Here is a 17789-nt window from a genome sequence, read left to right on the forward strand (position 1 = left end):
AGTCATGGAGAACTGGACAGAGCTCTTCTGTGTAGGAACCTCTGTGGCCTGAATTCTTCTGCACATAGACACACAAGCTAGAGGAGAGCAAGGATGATAGAAAATCCCTGCTCCTTTGTTTTTCTCTCCTGCCACTGCATATTTCAGTAAGAACTGGGAGGTTTCTGGCCCTAAATTTGGCACTCTCCTGCAGAACTCTAAAATACCTCCTCTAGGCTACAGAGCCATTCCTGTCAGCAAGATGGAGCATGTGCGCTTTTTTGCCTTTTACATGGGTATGCTTTATCTTGATTTTTGCTATATCTTCACAGTATTTATCCAAAATATTTAAATTTTATATCTGGTTTCCTCCTCCTCTGACTTCTGTGTCTGTTCTATAACATCCCTCATATTGCTATTTTACACTAGCTAATTGCATCTCAAAAGATAGGCTTCCTCTTCATCACTTATGCCCACGTCTTTTTTTTTTTTTACTTTGAGAGGTGATAAATGAGCAGCTATTTATAAAGAGCCTTCCTACACCCATGAAGCAGCCATCTGCAGCTACCTGAAAAACTGCTTAGATTTTCAGGGAAACCCTGGCCAAGCTTATGTGTGTACCTTTTGACACGGCTGAGAACTCCTTCAGGAAGGCATAGTTATATGATCGTGGGACTGCCTTTTTTGTATGAGGTCATAATACCCCAAAGTGACTCTAAAGGGCATGATGTACAAGAAACCCATTAATTAAGGCTTCTTTGTATTAAGTTGTAATGTGACCTCATAGCCATAGAGCATATTTTTTCAACACTTTATAACTTTTATGATATAAAACTACTCATGGAAACATTGGCAAAATAGGTCATTTCCATTTCAGCAGGCTTGCCAGTGTGGCTGTGCTTGAATATAGGTGGAAGCAACCTGTATGCTTTGGAAGGTTAACATTTTTAAAGCTTGTTATATTTGTGGGTCGTTTGCAGGTTGGAGCCAACGGAAAGCCTTGATGACAACCAGCGGAGTCTGCTGCAAATGACTGACAAATTCTTTCATGCAATCATTAATTCCTCCTCAGAGTTTCCACCACAGCTTCGCAGTGTGTGCCACTGTTTGTACCAGGTATGACTGCAGTTGAGGGATAGATCTTCACAGCCTGACTTCTGTTCTTGTTGAAATGAATACGAGGATCAGATTTTTCAGGTTTAAAAGTATTGTACCAGAGCCTGGGCCAGGAGTTCTGGTGTCACAGGGGGGCTTTGATTTTTTTTCAGTTTTTTGCAGAGGTTTATGGCACAGCTATGTAGTTATTTCTCAAAGCTGAACCCCGGCATATGTGATCTCAGCCAAGTGAATGGGTTTCAAGGGGCTGGCCTGGCAGTCAGGTTGTGACTCAGCTTTTTGCTATGCAAGGAGCCAGAATTTGCTCTTGAGCTCCCAGATCTAATAGGGCAGGAATCATTTTGCATTGCTGTAGTGCCCCTGCTAGGAAACTGAAGACACTGCATGGACTCACTCTAGTGGGAAGAGCGAGCACAGCTGTTCTTGCCACCAGTTTTTAATGTGGGGCCTTTGAGAGTTCAGAGGCAGCACAGGTGGGAAACCTGTAGGGTATGGAGGACGATAGAGGCCATAATGTTTTACGTTTAATAGACACGGCAAACACTTCTTTTTACCCCAGCATGATTGTCTTGATACAAGATCTGTTTGACTAGTGGATTGTTAGGTGTAAGTAGTAGTACAATTGCCCATCAGACTTTATAAGCTGCATTTAAGTAGCTGCATATATATGTGAATCAGATAGCTACTAAAAAGCATGTTCATTTATTGAGCAAGTATATGAATAGTTGTCTCTGTGCTACAGAACAGGTAAGATTTTTTTCACGTATACTAATGGGGAGTAATCCTTGAGTTGTTCTTGATATAAGATGTACTTGTTTTCCTCTTCAAGGAAGAGCAGATTAGTTAGGTTAATTTTGAAGAAATACTGCTACTCGTCTGCAAGTAAACTAAGCTAATATTGTGCTTCAGGTTGCTTAATAGTGAGGCTGATTGAAATAGAAAAAGTCACAAGGCTTACTAGTAGAGGGCAAAATTTGTTCCGACTTCAGTGGAATCTTTGGAGGATTGGAGCATTTTTGTATTTTAGATTCCAACCTGGTATCTCATCATTAGATTTAAGTTTGGATGAGTGGCACGAGTGTGGCATTCAGGCTTTATTCCTTTCTTCCTCTCGTGTATGACAAACACGATTCCTATCGTGCCCTCTCATCAAGCACATTCTGAAAGAAGAGTTTTCCAGGTTTCTGTGCCTGGAAGTAGCATAAGTTATTTTTCCATAGAAAGTATTCTGGACTTCTAGAGCATTTTTTAAGCTAATTTTGAGTAATAATTATTTACTTGTGTGGGACAGTCCAGACCTATGGCATTGCTATTTTCTATTCATCGAATATTTCTTTTTATAAATACAGTTTCCTTGGCTTCCAAAATGTTAGTCTTCTAAAAACAGTAGAGTGTCTTTTGTGGCTGTTAAAAGGATCAGACTATTTTTAATTCCGGAAGGGAGTTTGTCATACAAAACCTTGTGGGCAAGGATGGTTTTTATACTTGTGTGAAATCATGTTATGCCGATGATTTGAAGTAGTCCAATTCTTCACTTTCTCTGATAGTGATTATAAAAAGTTGCATCCTACACCGCTTGGGACAGGCAGGATGGGTTTGCTTTTAGCATCATCTAGTTCATTCTTGATTGGGGTGGGAAAAGTCCAGTCCTTGGCACACTCCTTTTTCTAGCAGACCCTGCAGTGGCAGCTCCTGGCTTCTGCCGCTGGACTCAGCCCTGCTGCCTGGGCACCCCAGCCCATGCTTCCTGTACCCACCGCTAGGGGTAGGACCTGCACAGGCAGGGTGTGCAGCCAGGTGGCTGAGATGGGGCTGCAGCAGGGAGCAAGATGGGCAGGCGGGATTGATGGCATGGGGTGGGGCCACGGCAGAGCTGCCATCTGCTAACCCCACGTCCCTGCCCTGGGCAAGGGTTCGGCTGGCAGGGGCATGCAGGGAGTGGCTCACGGCTCTGCCCCTGGCCCTTCCCTGTGCCGTCGCCACTACAGGATCCCAGCCCTGGAGCTGTGTGGCTCCTGGCCAGTCTCCATGCAAACCCAGGAAGTGTGGGGTGCGACAGCGTGGGGCCAGGCCGAGCCGAGGCAGAGCCCCAGTTCTGCGATCCCGCGCTATCGTGCCTCCACGGTCCTGGGGTCTCCACGGGGTGTCCTGCATGGGCAAGGGCTGCTGGGAAATAGTCTAGCCGGTGGCCAGATCTGCCGTTTCGCCCACCCTTGTTCTAAATGCATGTTGTGTGAGGGGCTGTTTTTATCTTTATCCATTGTTACCATTTTTACCTCTCACCTTTTAAAGTCATTTATGCTACAAAGGCTGTTTGCTTTTGGAATAAAGGCTTTCACTAGGTTTTCACAAATAAATGCAAATGAGGGGAAACAAAATCCAAATAAATAAAAGTTCACTGTTCCTCTAACACTTGAGCAATGGTGTGCTCGAACTTGTGCGGTTGAACAGGTTGAGTATGTACAGCTTACTTGTAAATAACCTTTAGCTTTCTAATACCTGCCACTTTCTCCTCCTCGTATCAAATGGTTTGCTTATCGGAAATAAAGTTATCGTTTATTCCTTATATTCAAATGCTAGAGAACTTTTTGAAGCGCTTCCCCAAGACCCGACTCAGCTTGAAATAAATGAGCTGTCATTTCTTTAACAACATTCTTATAAAAATAAAGCTATATAGTGTGTACCTGTACAACACCCAGGATTTTTATGAGCAAGTTAAAATAGAAATTTGATTGTCCATAGAAATTTGTTAGCTTTCTCACATTTTATGTCCATATCTACTCCTGAGGCTGGCATTATCATTTCTTTTTCTTATCAGTGTATAAAATAAAAATTTAAGCTGTTAATTTTTTGAAGTAGTGAATCATCTCTTGTAACAAATTTAGCACTGTTAGTAGATGACTTTTTGACTCAACTTTAAAAGTGCTCCAGAGCATATAAAGTATGAAGAGGAGTTGGAGATGTTTTTCTCTGTTGTATGGACATAATGCAGACTTTAGTATTTATCTGGCTTATGGCTGGCATTTCACTCTTGAGTGTTTTAGCGTATTTTGAGCTTCCTTATAACAAAATTCCAATGGCTAGTGTAACACAAGGTGTTTTCTCAGTATTGCCTCACTGTAACTTTTTCTTTGTAGTTACTCTTGCTGTATTCAAGATCCTTTTTTTACAGCTAGTGTGGAGGAGATGGTATAGACCTTCATCAGCAGAATTCATCTCAATGCAGAAGGAAAAGTACACAAGTCCAATAGACCTTTTAATTCCCACCTCATCCTGTTGTGATGTCACGGCTTCAGTGTTGAATAGGTTTGGCCTGGCCCTTTGCCCTGTGTGAATTCCAAAACAGGTGTAGTCAAGTCAAAGTGCTTGAATTTGAAATCCAAAAACATCTTTTCTGCCATATAATGCGAATGTTTGACACATCACTGGATGGTGATTATATTTTTAATTAAGAGGAAAAGCATTATAAATATGAATCATACATTGAACAAAATTGAAGGACACACAGAGAAACACGGGGAGATTTCAACCACTAAATTTATTTTAATAAAATTATGCAGAACTTTCAAAAATTAAACCGTTGAAATATACTAATATTCAAAAGATTATTTTTGTCCAGGAATGGTGAAATGTGTTTTGAAAGCTGACTGTGCTAATTTATGCCTGATGTTGCATATCATGAGCAAATTACAGTGGTTTGATTTTAATCTAGCCAGAAATAGTAGAAATGATTGAAACCCAACATTTGCTTGCTTTGTATTTAGTGCTTTGTGAATAAGATGTAGTAAAATAAGTCTGTGGTATAAAAACCCCATCATCAAACTTTTAGTTTATATATTTCATTTTCTGTTGGTTATGTTTGTTACATTTTATCGTGTAATTTATGTACAAGTCAACATTGTTGTTGTTTTTTTTTGTTGCTGTATGTAGTTGGTACTGTGACTTGTTTGTGCTCATCTCTGTTCTGTAGGCAACTTGCCACTCCCTACTGAATAAAGCTACCGTAAAAGAAAAAAAGGAAAACAAAAAATCAGTAAGTTTGGAGACCTTTTTATTAGCCGTTTCTTTCAAAGCAAAACAAAAAAATCTTTTGCTGTTTGTTCAAAACATCTTCACCTCAACCTATTTTGACCCTCACTGTAAAAATCATTCTACTAATTCTGGCACAAAATAGCTTTCATTGCAATTAACACTGGAATTAAGTTACATTGTAAAATATTCTCTGTGTGCCTGTTTGAGTCAACAACAAGGCATTTTTAACCTTACTGCTTGGTATTCAGTATGCTGATTTTCTGCCCTTGCTACCATTTGCAATAAGAAATAATTATGAAAGGAAAATGATTTCTAAGTTTCAGGAAAATCCAGGTCTATTTCATTGCTTTAACATATTGGTTTGTAGAATAAGTGAAGTTTTCCTTTCTAAGAAGGGAAAAACACTTAATACATATAGCTTGCTGAAAACAAAAAGTTTTGCTTCAGTTTTATGACTTTTTTATTTTCTTTTAAGTTTTGCATTGTGACTAAGCAATAAAGTTTTAGCATTTGTAATTATTTGCTCAGACAAGATGAGCAAATCTCCCAAGGTAAGCCATTACTGAGTTAAAAAAAAAAATTAATTGACATTATATTACTTTATTTTTGTTTACTTTGGAAGAAAATATGTTGATGCAGTGATGTCACTAAAGTAAAGAATTATTCTATTTGGAGGATTCCCTCAGTCCATAACTATGAAACTATAACGTATGAATACTCTGAATAAAACAGAGGAGGAAGGGTTCAGCATTTTATTACATTTCTCCCTTTATTTTTTTTCCATTATTTTAGCAGAATATTAATAATCTTCAAATGGAAGACATATTGTATACTGACATTAGTAATAGGTGAAATTGCAAGACATTTGCAAATACATGTGTATCTGAAGCAAAGTAATCTTTATTGTATTCTGTGCAAGCTGATATATCTATTTTCCAGGGGAGTTCAGGTGAACTCAAGTTACATTATATACTGTAGGTTAAAAAGAGGTTTAGTAGATTTAAGTTTCTTTTAGAGTTTGTTTTTTTAAGTATTTAAATTGTTGTTTAAATACAAAGTTTGAGGAGAGCAGGAGAGGTATGTAAACTATGAAATACTTATTTGTAGAACAGATGTAGCTTTTAAGTTTTTTGTGTAATTTCTTTACTTCTATTTAGAAAAATATTCACTGTGTAGGTAATGAGGTTGCATAGAAATGCACAGAATTCAAAATGAACATTAGAAAGTTTATTGTACATATTTGATTGTCAGTGCAAAATTTGACTGTTCGTAAAATGGTATCTGATGGAGAATTTTTTGAGGGTTTTGATTTTTTTTTTTTTTTTTCCTTTTTATGTTACTCTACCATAATGTTGCTTTGGAGAAAAGCATTATTTTTGAGATACTCTTTTCTTTTGATCTGTTGCTTCCTCCTGTTTTCTTAGATTTATCAACACATGCAGAGTCAGAATAATAAATACTTGATGTCTGGGCAAAATAACTGTTTCTAGAATAATTGACTATTGATATGCGAGACTGGTCCAAGCATGTGTTTTGTTTCAAAGTATTGCAAAAATGTCATATTAAGAATTGTTGCTCACTGTTGGGTATTAGAAATCTAACCCCTTTCGCTGTTTACTAATAAAATAGTCTGTTTAATTTTTAAGTAAAGCTTTAGCTTTATTATAGACTAATCTTTGCAAAAGTAGTACCTTACACGCTGCCGCTGCAATTAATAATCACTAGTAACTTTTGGCTCAGCAAACGCTTTCTCCTCTGATTCTTGCTGGGAGTGCTCTTTAGGGTTCTGGGTACTTGTAAAAGTGACTGTGGTTTGATAGCTACAAGTTGATATAATAAACTGGAAAAGTTGTGCATGTTAAGTGCACCCACGTTTTATTACATCAGATATTAAGGAATAGCCATTAATCTGCAGTAATAACTGTGCCTCTCAGTCATCAAAATTTAAGTCTTTAGGATTTTTTAGTGTTTTATCATTTGAAAATAAATTCACGTACTTGGAGACTGTACAAAGTCTGCTTTTTGTTGCTTATAATGATGCATGATCACTGTAAGCTTTGGGAATCTTGCCATCTTTCTCATTTCTTAAAGCAGTTTAATGTTGCAGTTCATATTTTTTTGGAAGTGCGACGTGTCCAGAGCTATTACTTTCTTACTCATTATAGAAGTTTTTGTACGTTCTCTTGTGAGGCTATTGAACTGTAAGGTCTGCTTAAGGTACGTGTTATGTCTCCTGCCACAAACACATAGCCATCACTGTTTAGTGTGGTGCCAGTTACCTTTTGGAGGCACCATTTCTATGCTTGCTTTATTTTTTTCAATATATTTTGTAAGAAATGAGTATCAATAATATTTCATGGAGTTGGGGAAATTTGGGCCTTTGAGCCACCCCCAAGGGGCTATTCTAGAGTGGCTTTTCCTGTTACAGAAATTAAGAACAAGTAAACTAAAAGGCAAAAGAATCTAAGATCTAAAACCGAGGCCAGGATTTAGGCTGTGCTATTTCACTGTGGTTGCTGATTGAATTGTGCTCATAAATCCTTTTTTGGCCTGGAAACATACCTTTTCAGTGGCATTAAATTCACTATACTGCTTCCTTTCTTTTCTCCCTCCATTCTAAACAGTCAGCTACGGAGTTAAGTATGCTGGCTCATAAACTGCTAGGGAGTGAGGAAGAGGAGCAAAGCGCGCATGCTTTTTCATTCAGTCATAGGACTCCTCTTTCTACCTTTTGAATTTTATAACTTCGTGAAGGAACAGTCTTAAAAAGCATAGACTATTTTTTTGCCATTTAATTTCTATCATGTTGATTTTTCAAAGGACTTCAATTACCCCTGTTGCCTGTAAGCAACGTACTCGTAATCTCTACTTGCCAGTACTGCTCCTCTGTGGATTGTTCATCCTCAATTTCTTTCACTTGAAAATTAAGTAAGGTGTGTACCAAGTGAGGGTAATGTAACGTGGCATTAAATGCACCATGTATAGCAAAGAAATCCTGGTGTGCATGCTGTGATTGGTATAGCATGTGGATTTCAAGAAATACTTTGCCAGCTCGTGTACTATGAGAGGTCCTACAGATTTATGAGAAGATGCTCTGAAGAGTTACTGTGGGTGCATCTACATGAGGCCACTTTACTGTAGAGCCGACTAATTAACGCCGAAGTAAAGCTATACATGCGGCCCTATTAAGCCACAGTAAATCAATTATAGATTCATAGATTCATACATTTAGGGTCGGAAGGGACCTAGTAGATCTTCTAGCCCGACCCCCCGCCAGGGCGGGAGAACAACAAAACCCCAAAACAAGAAACAGGACTCAAATGAGTCCAGCCAGGTAGGCATCCAGCCTCTTCTTAAAGACCCCCAGGGTAGGGGCCAGCACCACTTCCCTTGGAAGTTGGTTCCAGCTCCTAGCCGCCCTAACTGTGAAGTAGTTTTTGCGGATGTCCAATCTATACCTCCTCTCCATCAACTTGTGCCCATTACTCCTTGTTATGCCAGCGGGCTCTAGGGGAAATAGCGTCTCCCCCAAACCCTTCTGGTCCCTGGTAGTGAGTCTATAGACGGTCACCAGGTCCCCCCTCAGCCTTCTCTTGTGGAGGCTGAATAGGTTCAGGTCCCGCAGTCTCTCACTGTAGGGTCTGCCCTGTTGTCCCCGGATCATGCGGGTGGCCCTCCTCTGGACCCTCTCCATGTTGTCCACATCCCTCTTGAAATGGGGCGCACAGAACTGGACACAATACTCCAGCTGTGGCCTGACCAGCGTCGCGTAGAGGGGGAGGATCACCTCCTTGGCTCTACTCGAGATGCACCTGTGGATGCACGACAAGGTCCGGTTAGCCCTGCCACCCATGACCTCGCATTGTCGGCCCATGTCCATCTTGGAGTCAATAATGACTCCAAGATCTCTTTCTGCCTCCGTGCTCTCGAGTAGGGAGTTCCCCATTGTGTAAGTGTGCTGCTGGTTCCTACTGCCCAAGTGCAGCACCCTGCACTTGTCCGTATTGAAGCGCAATTAAATCTATTGTAGGATAATACTGCCTGACACGGGTACTATCACACCGTGGTCGTAATATCTTTTATTAGACCAACTGAGTAGCTGGAAAAAAAGTTCTTGCCTGCCTATGTCCGTAGACCAACATGGCTACAACCAAAAGCCCATCCTACTGTGGAGTAGTTAATGTGCAGTGAAATTGTGTGTGGCTAGTGATGGGGCTGGCTGGGGCATGAGGATGCTAGTGTGGTGGCTGACTGCTGGCTAGCCCCGCGCTGTTGCACCCTTGTGCCCTAGCCAGGCCCTCTGCAATAGTTGAGCCTGGGTGGAGCAGCTTTGGGCTAGCAGGCCACCCCACCCCTGTTTTCCCCCCACCGGGCCTGCTGCCAGCTGGGGTTGCACTGTCTTGGCTCAACATGCTGCAATCCCAGGCGTACCTGTAAATGCTGTGCCCAGGTGCAGTCAACTCTGGCGCAGACTGCTTGCGAGTTTATTGCATCTCATTAATTTCACATGAAGACGTGCCCTGCAAGACTTCAATGACATGATCTTTCAAATCTATGGGAATATCTATCGGCAGCACCAGTCGTAGGCATCCATCAACAAAGAGATTTCACCAAGATCCCATAGTGCCGCTACTCTTGCTAATGTTTTCCAGGATTCATGTCAAGATCTGAGTAGCACTTGTGTAGTGCTTCGTGGTCTGGAAGTTACTCCATTGATTTTTGTTTCTCAAATTTGTTTTTAATTTTTTGTGTGTTTTCTGGTTCCAGAGATTTTTCAGACAAATGGAAGGCTCTGCTCGGCTTGTTATTCAAGTGATACCAAACTTGTGTGTTCAATGTCTGAGTTTGCAAAACCTTTATTTAAATGCAGAATAACGTTGCTAATAAATCAGAGGACGTAGCATCTCTTACCATACTTTTTTCATTCTGTTCATGCTACAAAGAATGTTTTGTAGTATTTTGAACTGGATCCCAAAGGGTAGTGCCATATCTAAATCTATACATTTTTGAGCATATTCTGATCCCCATTTTCAAATGATTTTTTACTTAGCACGGAAGTTACCAAAGAGGAGGGAAAAGTAAAGAGTGGTGTTATACAGCTAGAGAGAGAAATTCAGATAAGCGATCTGCCATTGAACGTAACCATCTTACCTGTCCTTTGGCAAAGCTGCTGAAATACAATCATGGTATTGGAAATCTCTTTTAGTGTTTGCTTAGGTTGCAGTGAAGCTTTCTTTTTACAAGGTTAGCCATAAGTTGCTATATTAAAAATGTTATGGGTAAAAAGGCTCCTATGAGTAATCTTAAAATTGCAACTGCACAGAAATGTAAAAAAAAAATGGAAAGAAAGTCTTTGTGTGTTTGATGGAAACGTATATTTTTAATTTTCCACTCAAACTTGTACTAACATATTTATTCCAGTCTGCTTCTCAGTAATTTCACCACGTGAGGGTATTCATAGGAAACAAAGTAAAATTACACAGTGTTTTACTTTTTTTTCTATTATGCGTATTTCTTCCCGTTTTAAAGTGTAGTTGTGTTATAGTTGCTTAAACAGCATGCTCATAATAGCCTAATTCTACTCCATGTATTAGTTCTGTATGGTTGTAGTTATTGTCTTGGGCTATATAAATATAACTGAACTTCAGTACTGAATGCTTTTTTCCAGCTTTCCTTCCTCTTTTGTTTTAGTTCAAGCTGTGTTTTTAATAGTTCTCAACTTTACTACTTAGGTTGTAAGCCAGCGATTTCCTCAGAACAGTATTGGAGCGGTCGGAAGTGCCATGTTCCTACGGTTTATCAATCCTGCGATTGTTTCTCCTTATGAGGCAGGGATTTTAGATAAAAAACCTCCACCAAGAATTGAAAGAGGATTGAAGCTAATGTCAAAGGTGAAGTATTGAGTTTGAGACTTCAAATTTTTATTTGGCCTCACTATGTTGTTTAGTTTTCTTTAATTTGACTTTGTTTCGTTTTACTATTTATACAGTGCTGAGGGAGCTTGTGAGGACTTCATTGTTTAAGTACATACATGTTCTCTTCATTTCGCAGCTAACTTAAATTGCCAGTTCCACCCTTTGCCCACAGCATAACTCTAATACTCTGGCTTTGTAATCTAGTTCTGGGGAAGATTGGTATCAAAACCAAACCTTTTGATGTTGCCCAGTATTTGGAAGTAGAAGCACAGTATGCTTTTTGGTCTCCCACTTCAGTTCCTCATTTTTGCAAAGGATTGTGTCCATATTAGATTTGCTTGCCCAATTAGAACAAATGCAGAATTTTTGTAGAACAACACAGTTTGAAAATGTTAGTATCACAGGACTTAAGGCATGCAACATTAAAGCAGAAGCCATTGACAACTGCTGTCTAAAACACATTACTACTTTGTTCCTGATCATTTCAGTTCTTCACTTAAAAGGGTTTTCGAAGCTTCGTTAAGTCTTTGAATTTTAATAATCTACATTTGCCATAGAATTCAGCAGTTTGCACAGACAGCGTTTAAGTGCTTTTTCAATATCTGTACATTGCCATACCCTTCAAATACCTGCATAATTTACTTAGCTTGTTAAAACCCAGTCAGGCTGTAAGACTTTAATGAAGTTTGCAGTTGAAGGACTGTTCCCTTAATTGTAACTCACTTAGTGAATATTAATTAACTTAGTTTTGCTAGTATTCAGAGTTTGGTGTGTGAACATGCCATTCCCAATAATAAATATCTACTGATTTGGCAAGGGTGGGGTATTGTTTTACTGAATTAGTAAAACTGGGTCATTCGAGAGGTTTCTTTTGTCCTGATGATTTACAGGGAAACTGAAGTGAAGGGATTTGCTATAGGGAGGAGTGAGATTTACATTAACGTTACTGCTAGTATTAAACCTACATATGCCCGTTAACAGGGTTTTTTTATTTTTGTTTTTTTTAGATACTTCAAAGTATTGCCAACCATGTCTTGTTTACAAAAGAAGAACACATGCGGCCTTTTAATGATTTTGTAAAAAGCAACTTTGATGCAGCACGGCGGTAAGCCTACTGTCAACTTAACTGGATATTTGCTACCACTGTTGTGTAAAAGTATGGAAAGCAAGGACAGCAAAAAACCCCCACATTTTCTCATGGCCCTTTGTCTTAAAGTGAGTCTGACCACGTGGGATTTTTTCCCTAATAATGTGTGCGATTCATTTTCTCTCTTCTTTAGGTTTTTCCTTGATATTGCATCTGATTGTCCTGCTAGTGACACTGTCAATCACAGCCTCTCTTTTATCAGTGATGGCAATGTACTTGCTTTGCATCGTTTGCTCTGGAACAATCAAGAGAAAATTGGCCAGTATCTTTCCAGCAACAGGTAGGACACGTGAATACTACTTAGGAGGGAATTATTGATGTGACAAATCAATTATTTTGCATGGTTTGCCTTACATTAATTGGCTGTTAGTGGGCATATCTACACGAGGGGTTTACTGCGCAGTCAACTAATTAGCTGCTCAGTAAACATCTTGGCATCTACACCTCTATTAGGCTGGAGTAAACTAATGTACTCCGCAGCAGGACAGTACTTGTAAATACAAGTACTGTCCTGCTGTGAAGTAAACAAAACTGCAGCAGTGCATGTGTAGATGCTGGAGGGGGCTGGCTGGGGCATGAGTGTGCTTCAGTGTCATGGCTGCCTGCCAGCTAGCCTTGCGCTCAGGCACCATCATGCCTTAGCCAGCCAGCTCCTTCACAGCATATTGAGCTGGGGGGAAGCAGCCCTGGGCTGGCAGGCTGACCCCGTGAGCCTCCTGCCAGCCAGTACTGCTCCAGTACTGTTCCACCCTGGTTCAGTGTGCTGTGCATGAATAAACTGCAGAGCTTATTGATCTGGAGTTTATTACTCTCGGGTGCACATTCAAACAGTGCGCTTGGGAGTAATTAACTGCGAAGCAATGTGTGTCTCAGTTTATTCGTGCACAGTAATTGTATGCGTTAGATGTGCCCCATGAAAACAGCATTAAGGTTCAAAATATGCTCCCCCTATGAACTATTTTGGATTATTAATAAAAAAAAAAAATTGTATAGTGTGGATTATCTGTAACTCTGTGCTGCAATTCTTGCTGCTACCTTTTTTTAGATGTCTGTCATTCATCTTGAGTCCTGTACATGTTAATTTTTATATGAACAATTTCATATTGACTAAGTGAACACTGCAAATAAAATTCATTCTTCGTGTACCTAAAAGTAATAGTTGAAGTGAGCAACTGGGTTATTCAAGGTAAGGAAAGCTAATGGCTAAAAAGCCAAAGGTGTGCTGAGTGGTGGTTAGGAGTGTGTTTCTTAAGTAATTTACTGTTTCTAGGGACCACAAAGCTGTTGGAAGACGACCATTTGACAAAATGGCTACTCTCCTTGCCTACTTGGGCCCACCTGAGCATAAGCCTGTGGCAGACACGCACTGGTCCAGTCTAAATCTCACCAGTTCCAAATTTGAAGAATTTATGACCAGGTAATGGAGCTGCTTCAAATTACCTAAAATTGTTTGACTGTTTAGACCTTCAGTAGGTAGTCATTTGTGCCTAGGTAGTTGTTTGCTGAAAAGAGGTCTTTTTGTAAGAAAAATAATACTAAAATAAAGACACTGTTTCTGCAAATACCTTTCCTGTTTTTGGATAGAAAAGAACCAGGGCTTCCTAATGTATGGTTTTTCCCCCCACAACAATGAGGTCAAAGGTTAAATAAAAAACTTGGAGAAATGGCTGGGCTTTCAAAAATTGGTTATCAGTATTTTTTTTAAAAATGTAGGCACTTCTTCAGAATACTAATCTGAAGATGTTTTGCCTATCTGGCTTTAAAAGCATGATGTTTTGTAATCATTCTGCTAATTTTTAGGCACCAAGTGCATGAAAAAGAAGAGTTCAAGGCCCTGAAAACATTAAATATCTTCTACCAAGCTGGGACATCAAAAGCTGGCAATCCTGTTTTCTACTATATTGCTCGGCGGTAAGAAAACGTTACTTTCTACCTTGTTCAGTAATGGACATTTTAAAACTCAAAGCAGAAGGTGCGTGTACAAGAGAGATGTTAGCTTCTCAGGTCAAACCTTTCTCTTTCCAGTTTGGGGTGACAATATAGTCATGAATCCCTACATTTTTCCTAGCTAAGAGAGCTATCTCAACTGACATTCGTCCATAGGTACCTACCCCATAATATCTAAATGCTTGTGTAATATATTGAAAGTATACGGTAGAAAGTTATATTTTACTTAGCAAAATTTTAAAGACCATTAAATCTACCTCACTTTGCCTATATCAATACCTTCATAATCTCCTTTTCTGAAATTTTTGGGATGTTGGTAATAAAATACAAATTGAGGCATGCAGTAACAATTTTCTCAAAAACACCTACATTTTAAAGCTTTGGTCTTTCTCTGAATTGTTCTGTAACAATTAATTAAAATAGCTGGGTTTTGTTGCACGTGTGTTGAAGGATTCATGGGATTCGTTGTCTTTTCAGATTATAGAGAGAGTGACAAAAACACATGCAGGCATACATTCTGCATGAATTTAGTTTTATTAAAATGGTTCTAGTTTAACATGTCATATAAGAATTGAGCAGTTTTATTGACAAAGGATTACATTTTGAACCAAACCTTGGAAAAAATTCAAGTAGAACAAAACTGCAGGCCCCCAAAAATCACAGGGTGAAATTACAATAAACACACATCAGATCTTGAGGCATCAGTGTCTGTGGAAAGGATGGTGAGAAATCTCAGCAAAGAGAACATAGCTCCTTTTTGCAGTTATCAGGATTGATACTGTTGACCGCTGTTAGCTTTGTGCACATTGATCACATTACATTAGAAAAGGTATCAAGGAACTGTAGTCACATTTGTTACTATTTGGCTTCTGTAGGAGGATACCACTGTTTTCTTACTACAGGAAATGTAGTTTGGTGGAAACAAGTATAATAGGATTAATTTGCATAGTTACATATATTTATAATATATTTCGGAGTATTAGTTCTGTTTCCACATTTCTCATTTTACGTAGAAAAATAGATTTTTTTTTCCTTCACTTTTAAAATAACATACTTAGACGCCTTGATTGCCTTTTGGGAAAAGTGCCAACCTTCCAAACTGAAGCTAGTCATTCAAACCTCGTTATTAATTAAGCAGCCTTAACTTATAGTGCCACTATTATGCTGTCAAACTCACATGACCATAAGAGCATGTTCTTAGTTTGTTCAAATTTGAATTAGTATAAATATACAAGCACAAAAAATCTTATAAAATAGGAGCATTCACAACCAAGGGATGAACATGGTCAAAGATGTGACAGTAAGCAAAGGTAAGACGATAGCCATTGCGCTTCCATGCTGCACTGTGCCTGTATTGGTCGTTTTTGTGGTACTGTATCCAGCGCTGCTGTTTTGTTCAGATCTTCCAAAAGGTTTCGTGTTTGCAGCTTTTGTGATACCAGATCCAGCCGTGGTGGTGGTGGTTGTGGTTGGTGTTTCAGTATCAGTTTGTGGAGTGACTAGATGCACCTCATTTAAGAACACAAGAACCACGATGACACAGCCCAGCTTCAGCAGCATCTTCAGTCTGTATTGGACAGTTCACAGTTAGACATTGTACTGTCAGGTAACCCTGGCATCCTCTAGTCTGAGATGGTATTCATGAGGTTTTATTTATTAAGTGTACAATTACAAAAAAAATAAAAACTTAGCTTTAGTAAATAGCTTTAGCTATAAAATTATTCCTCAGTTGAATCGAAGCACATATCTCAAACTTAAGTACCATCATTTTCATCCTCGTCACCAGTATGGCTTGTTTTATTTTCTTGCACTAAACATGCAGTATTCCACTTCATTCTACCAAGAAATGAGGCGTCCAGTACTGTAAAAATGTTTACCTTGTACTTTTCTCCAAGATAAAAATACTCTGTCACAGTTTATTAGACACCAGTTTAACATCCGAACAATGAATTACATACTGGATATACTCTAGTCAGTTTTACCCCAGGGATGATCATCCATACCTTATTAGTTTATTTCAGTTCCAGGTGAGAGTAAGTAGCCTCTGGCAAGCCCTTCGACGTGCAGCCCCTACATCTGTGACTGAAGTCTGCAACTTAAATATAGATTCCGGATGGTGATGTAATCAGCAGAGCTAACAAATGGCTGGGTCCCATGATTGCCTTTGTTTGATCTTTTTGGATTTCCAGAGCAACAAATGTACACATAAAACAAAGCTTTTCAACATTGGTGCAGGAAGTAAAATAATTTCCAAGGCTTTTTCCTTCCTCTGAAATGCTGCACAACCTGTCAGTTGATTAAACAGAGCCACACCCTCCAACACTACCAGTATGCTTGGAAACTGTTACGTTGTCAGCTTGAAAGCCCAAAGGCAAAGTGGGATATACAGATCTCAAACAAGTCAACAGTTTAAAAGTTTCTAAGCATATTGGTAGTCTGCACATACATACATACATACACATGCAGTTATCTGATATTAGAAGGCATATTATCATGATATAATATTTATATATGCATGTTTTATATATAGTATACAGTACTTGTATGTTGTATAACTCAGACAACTATATCTATATCTGATCGATATACATATATATAGCTATCTGCGACCAAGGGCTTATTTTCATTTGGACATGAGGAAATACAGAGTAGTAAACCTGCACGATCAACAAGCCAGTGATGTTTTAAATAATGCCTAATACTTATCGTACTTTACATTATAAATTGTCTTTTACATGCACTGTTTTGAACAGCTAGGCATGGCAGTTAGCTGTCTAGAAATGAATTTGAAGCAATCGTACTCTGTCAGTTTTAGTCTTAGCCATCTTGTTCAAACAAGCTTGGCTAGGTTATGCGGTCTTAATTTCTTGGAGAGCCTCTCCTTTTCTGAACATGGCTACTCAGCCTCATCTGCCTTCAGCTATCTCGGTGACTGCTGTTCTGATATGGGAACTACTTCACAGAATGCTGAAAAGGGGAAAAGGGTTGTCATTACCTTGTGCCGGAAAAAAAATGTAGGTTTAAAGGGAAAAATGTCATGGTTAATGTGTCCAGGACTCTACCACAGGGGGAATGGTGCAGCTTGGTACTGTGAAGTTGAAGGGAGCAAGGTGAATAGCATTACTGACCCCTGCTTCCTCGTCGTCATCGGAGTCCCACACTTGCCTTTCTTTTGGCCCTCGGAGGTGATCATTTTGGCTATTACAGTGGTTGAAATGAGCCAAAGTAGCATCTAAGCCAAAAAGTTAACTTCAAAATATATGCAGCTGTATGCATATTGTAACTGGGCAAAGTATCAGTGGTGGAAAAAAAATCAACCCATAGACTTTATATTATTAAGGTAATGAGCTTGCACTGATGTAACTCTGGCTAGTTGGTGTATGATGTTTCATATTTCATAATACAGAAACGACTTTTAAATTTGACTTACAACAAATGGGTAGCATATACAGAATTGGGCTTTTTTTGGACTTTTAGAAATAATTATAGAATTAATATCAGAAGATTTTTGTCATTTAAGATTTTAATTTGGATGTTCGTTTTTATTTTTCTTAGGGACATTCATAGTTTCATAGTTAGTAGGGTCGGAAGGGACCTGAGCAGGTCATCAGGTCCGACCCCCTGCCATGGCAGGAAAGAGTACTGGGGTCAAA

General features: G+C 39.1%; 1 protein-coding gene across 3 annotated transcripts in view; it reads left to right on the top strand.

Moving 5' to 3' along the window:
* Window positions 1-17789, top strand: part of NF1 (neurofibromin 1) — a 197194-nt gene that overhangs the window by 83960 nt on the left and 95445 nt on the right. For 2 of the 3 annotated variants that reach the window (XM_019511060.1, XM_019511058.1), the window contains exons 31-37: window positions 960-1095; window positions 5066-5128; window positions 10860-11018; window positions 12050-12147; window positions 12323-12469; window positions 13460-13606; window positions 13990-14100. In XM_019511060.1, coding sequence (XP_019366605.1) covers window positions 960-1095; window positions 5066-5128; window positions 10860-11018; window positions 12050-12147; window positions 12323-12469; window positions 13460-13606; window positions 13990-14100 — 861 coding nt within the window. The remainder of the gene's footprint in view (window positions 1-959; window positions 1096-5065; window positions 5129-10859; window positions 11019-12049; window positions 12148-12322; window positions 12470-13459; window positions 13607-13989; window positions 14101-17789) is intronic. The other variant, XM_019511059.1, reaches the window with a different exon arrangement.

This window comes from Gavialis gangeticus, unplaced genomic scaffold (assembly GCF_001723915.1).
Source record: "Gavialis gangeticus isolate Ggan-Ray unplaced genomic scaffold, GavGan_comp1, whole genome shotgun sequence".
Classification (NCBI taxonomy): Eukaryota; Metazoa; Chordata; order Crocodylia; family Gavialidae; genus Gavialis; species Gavialis gangeticus.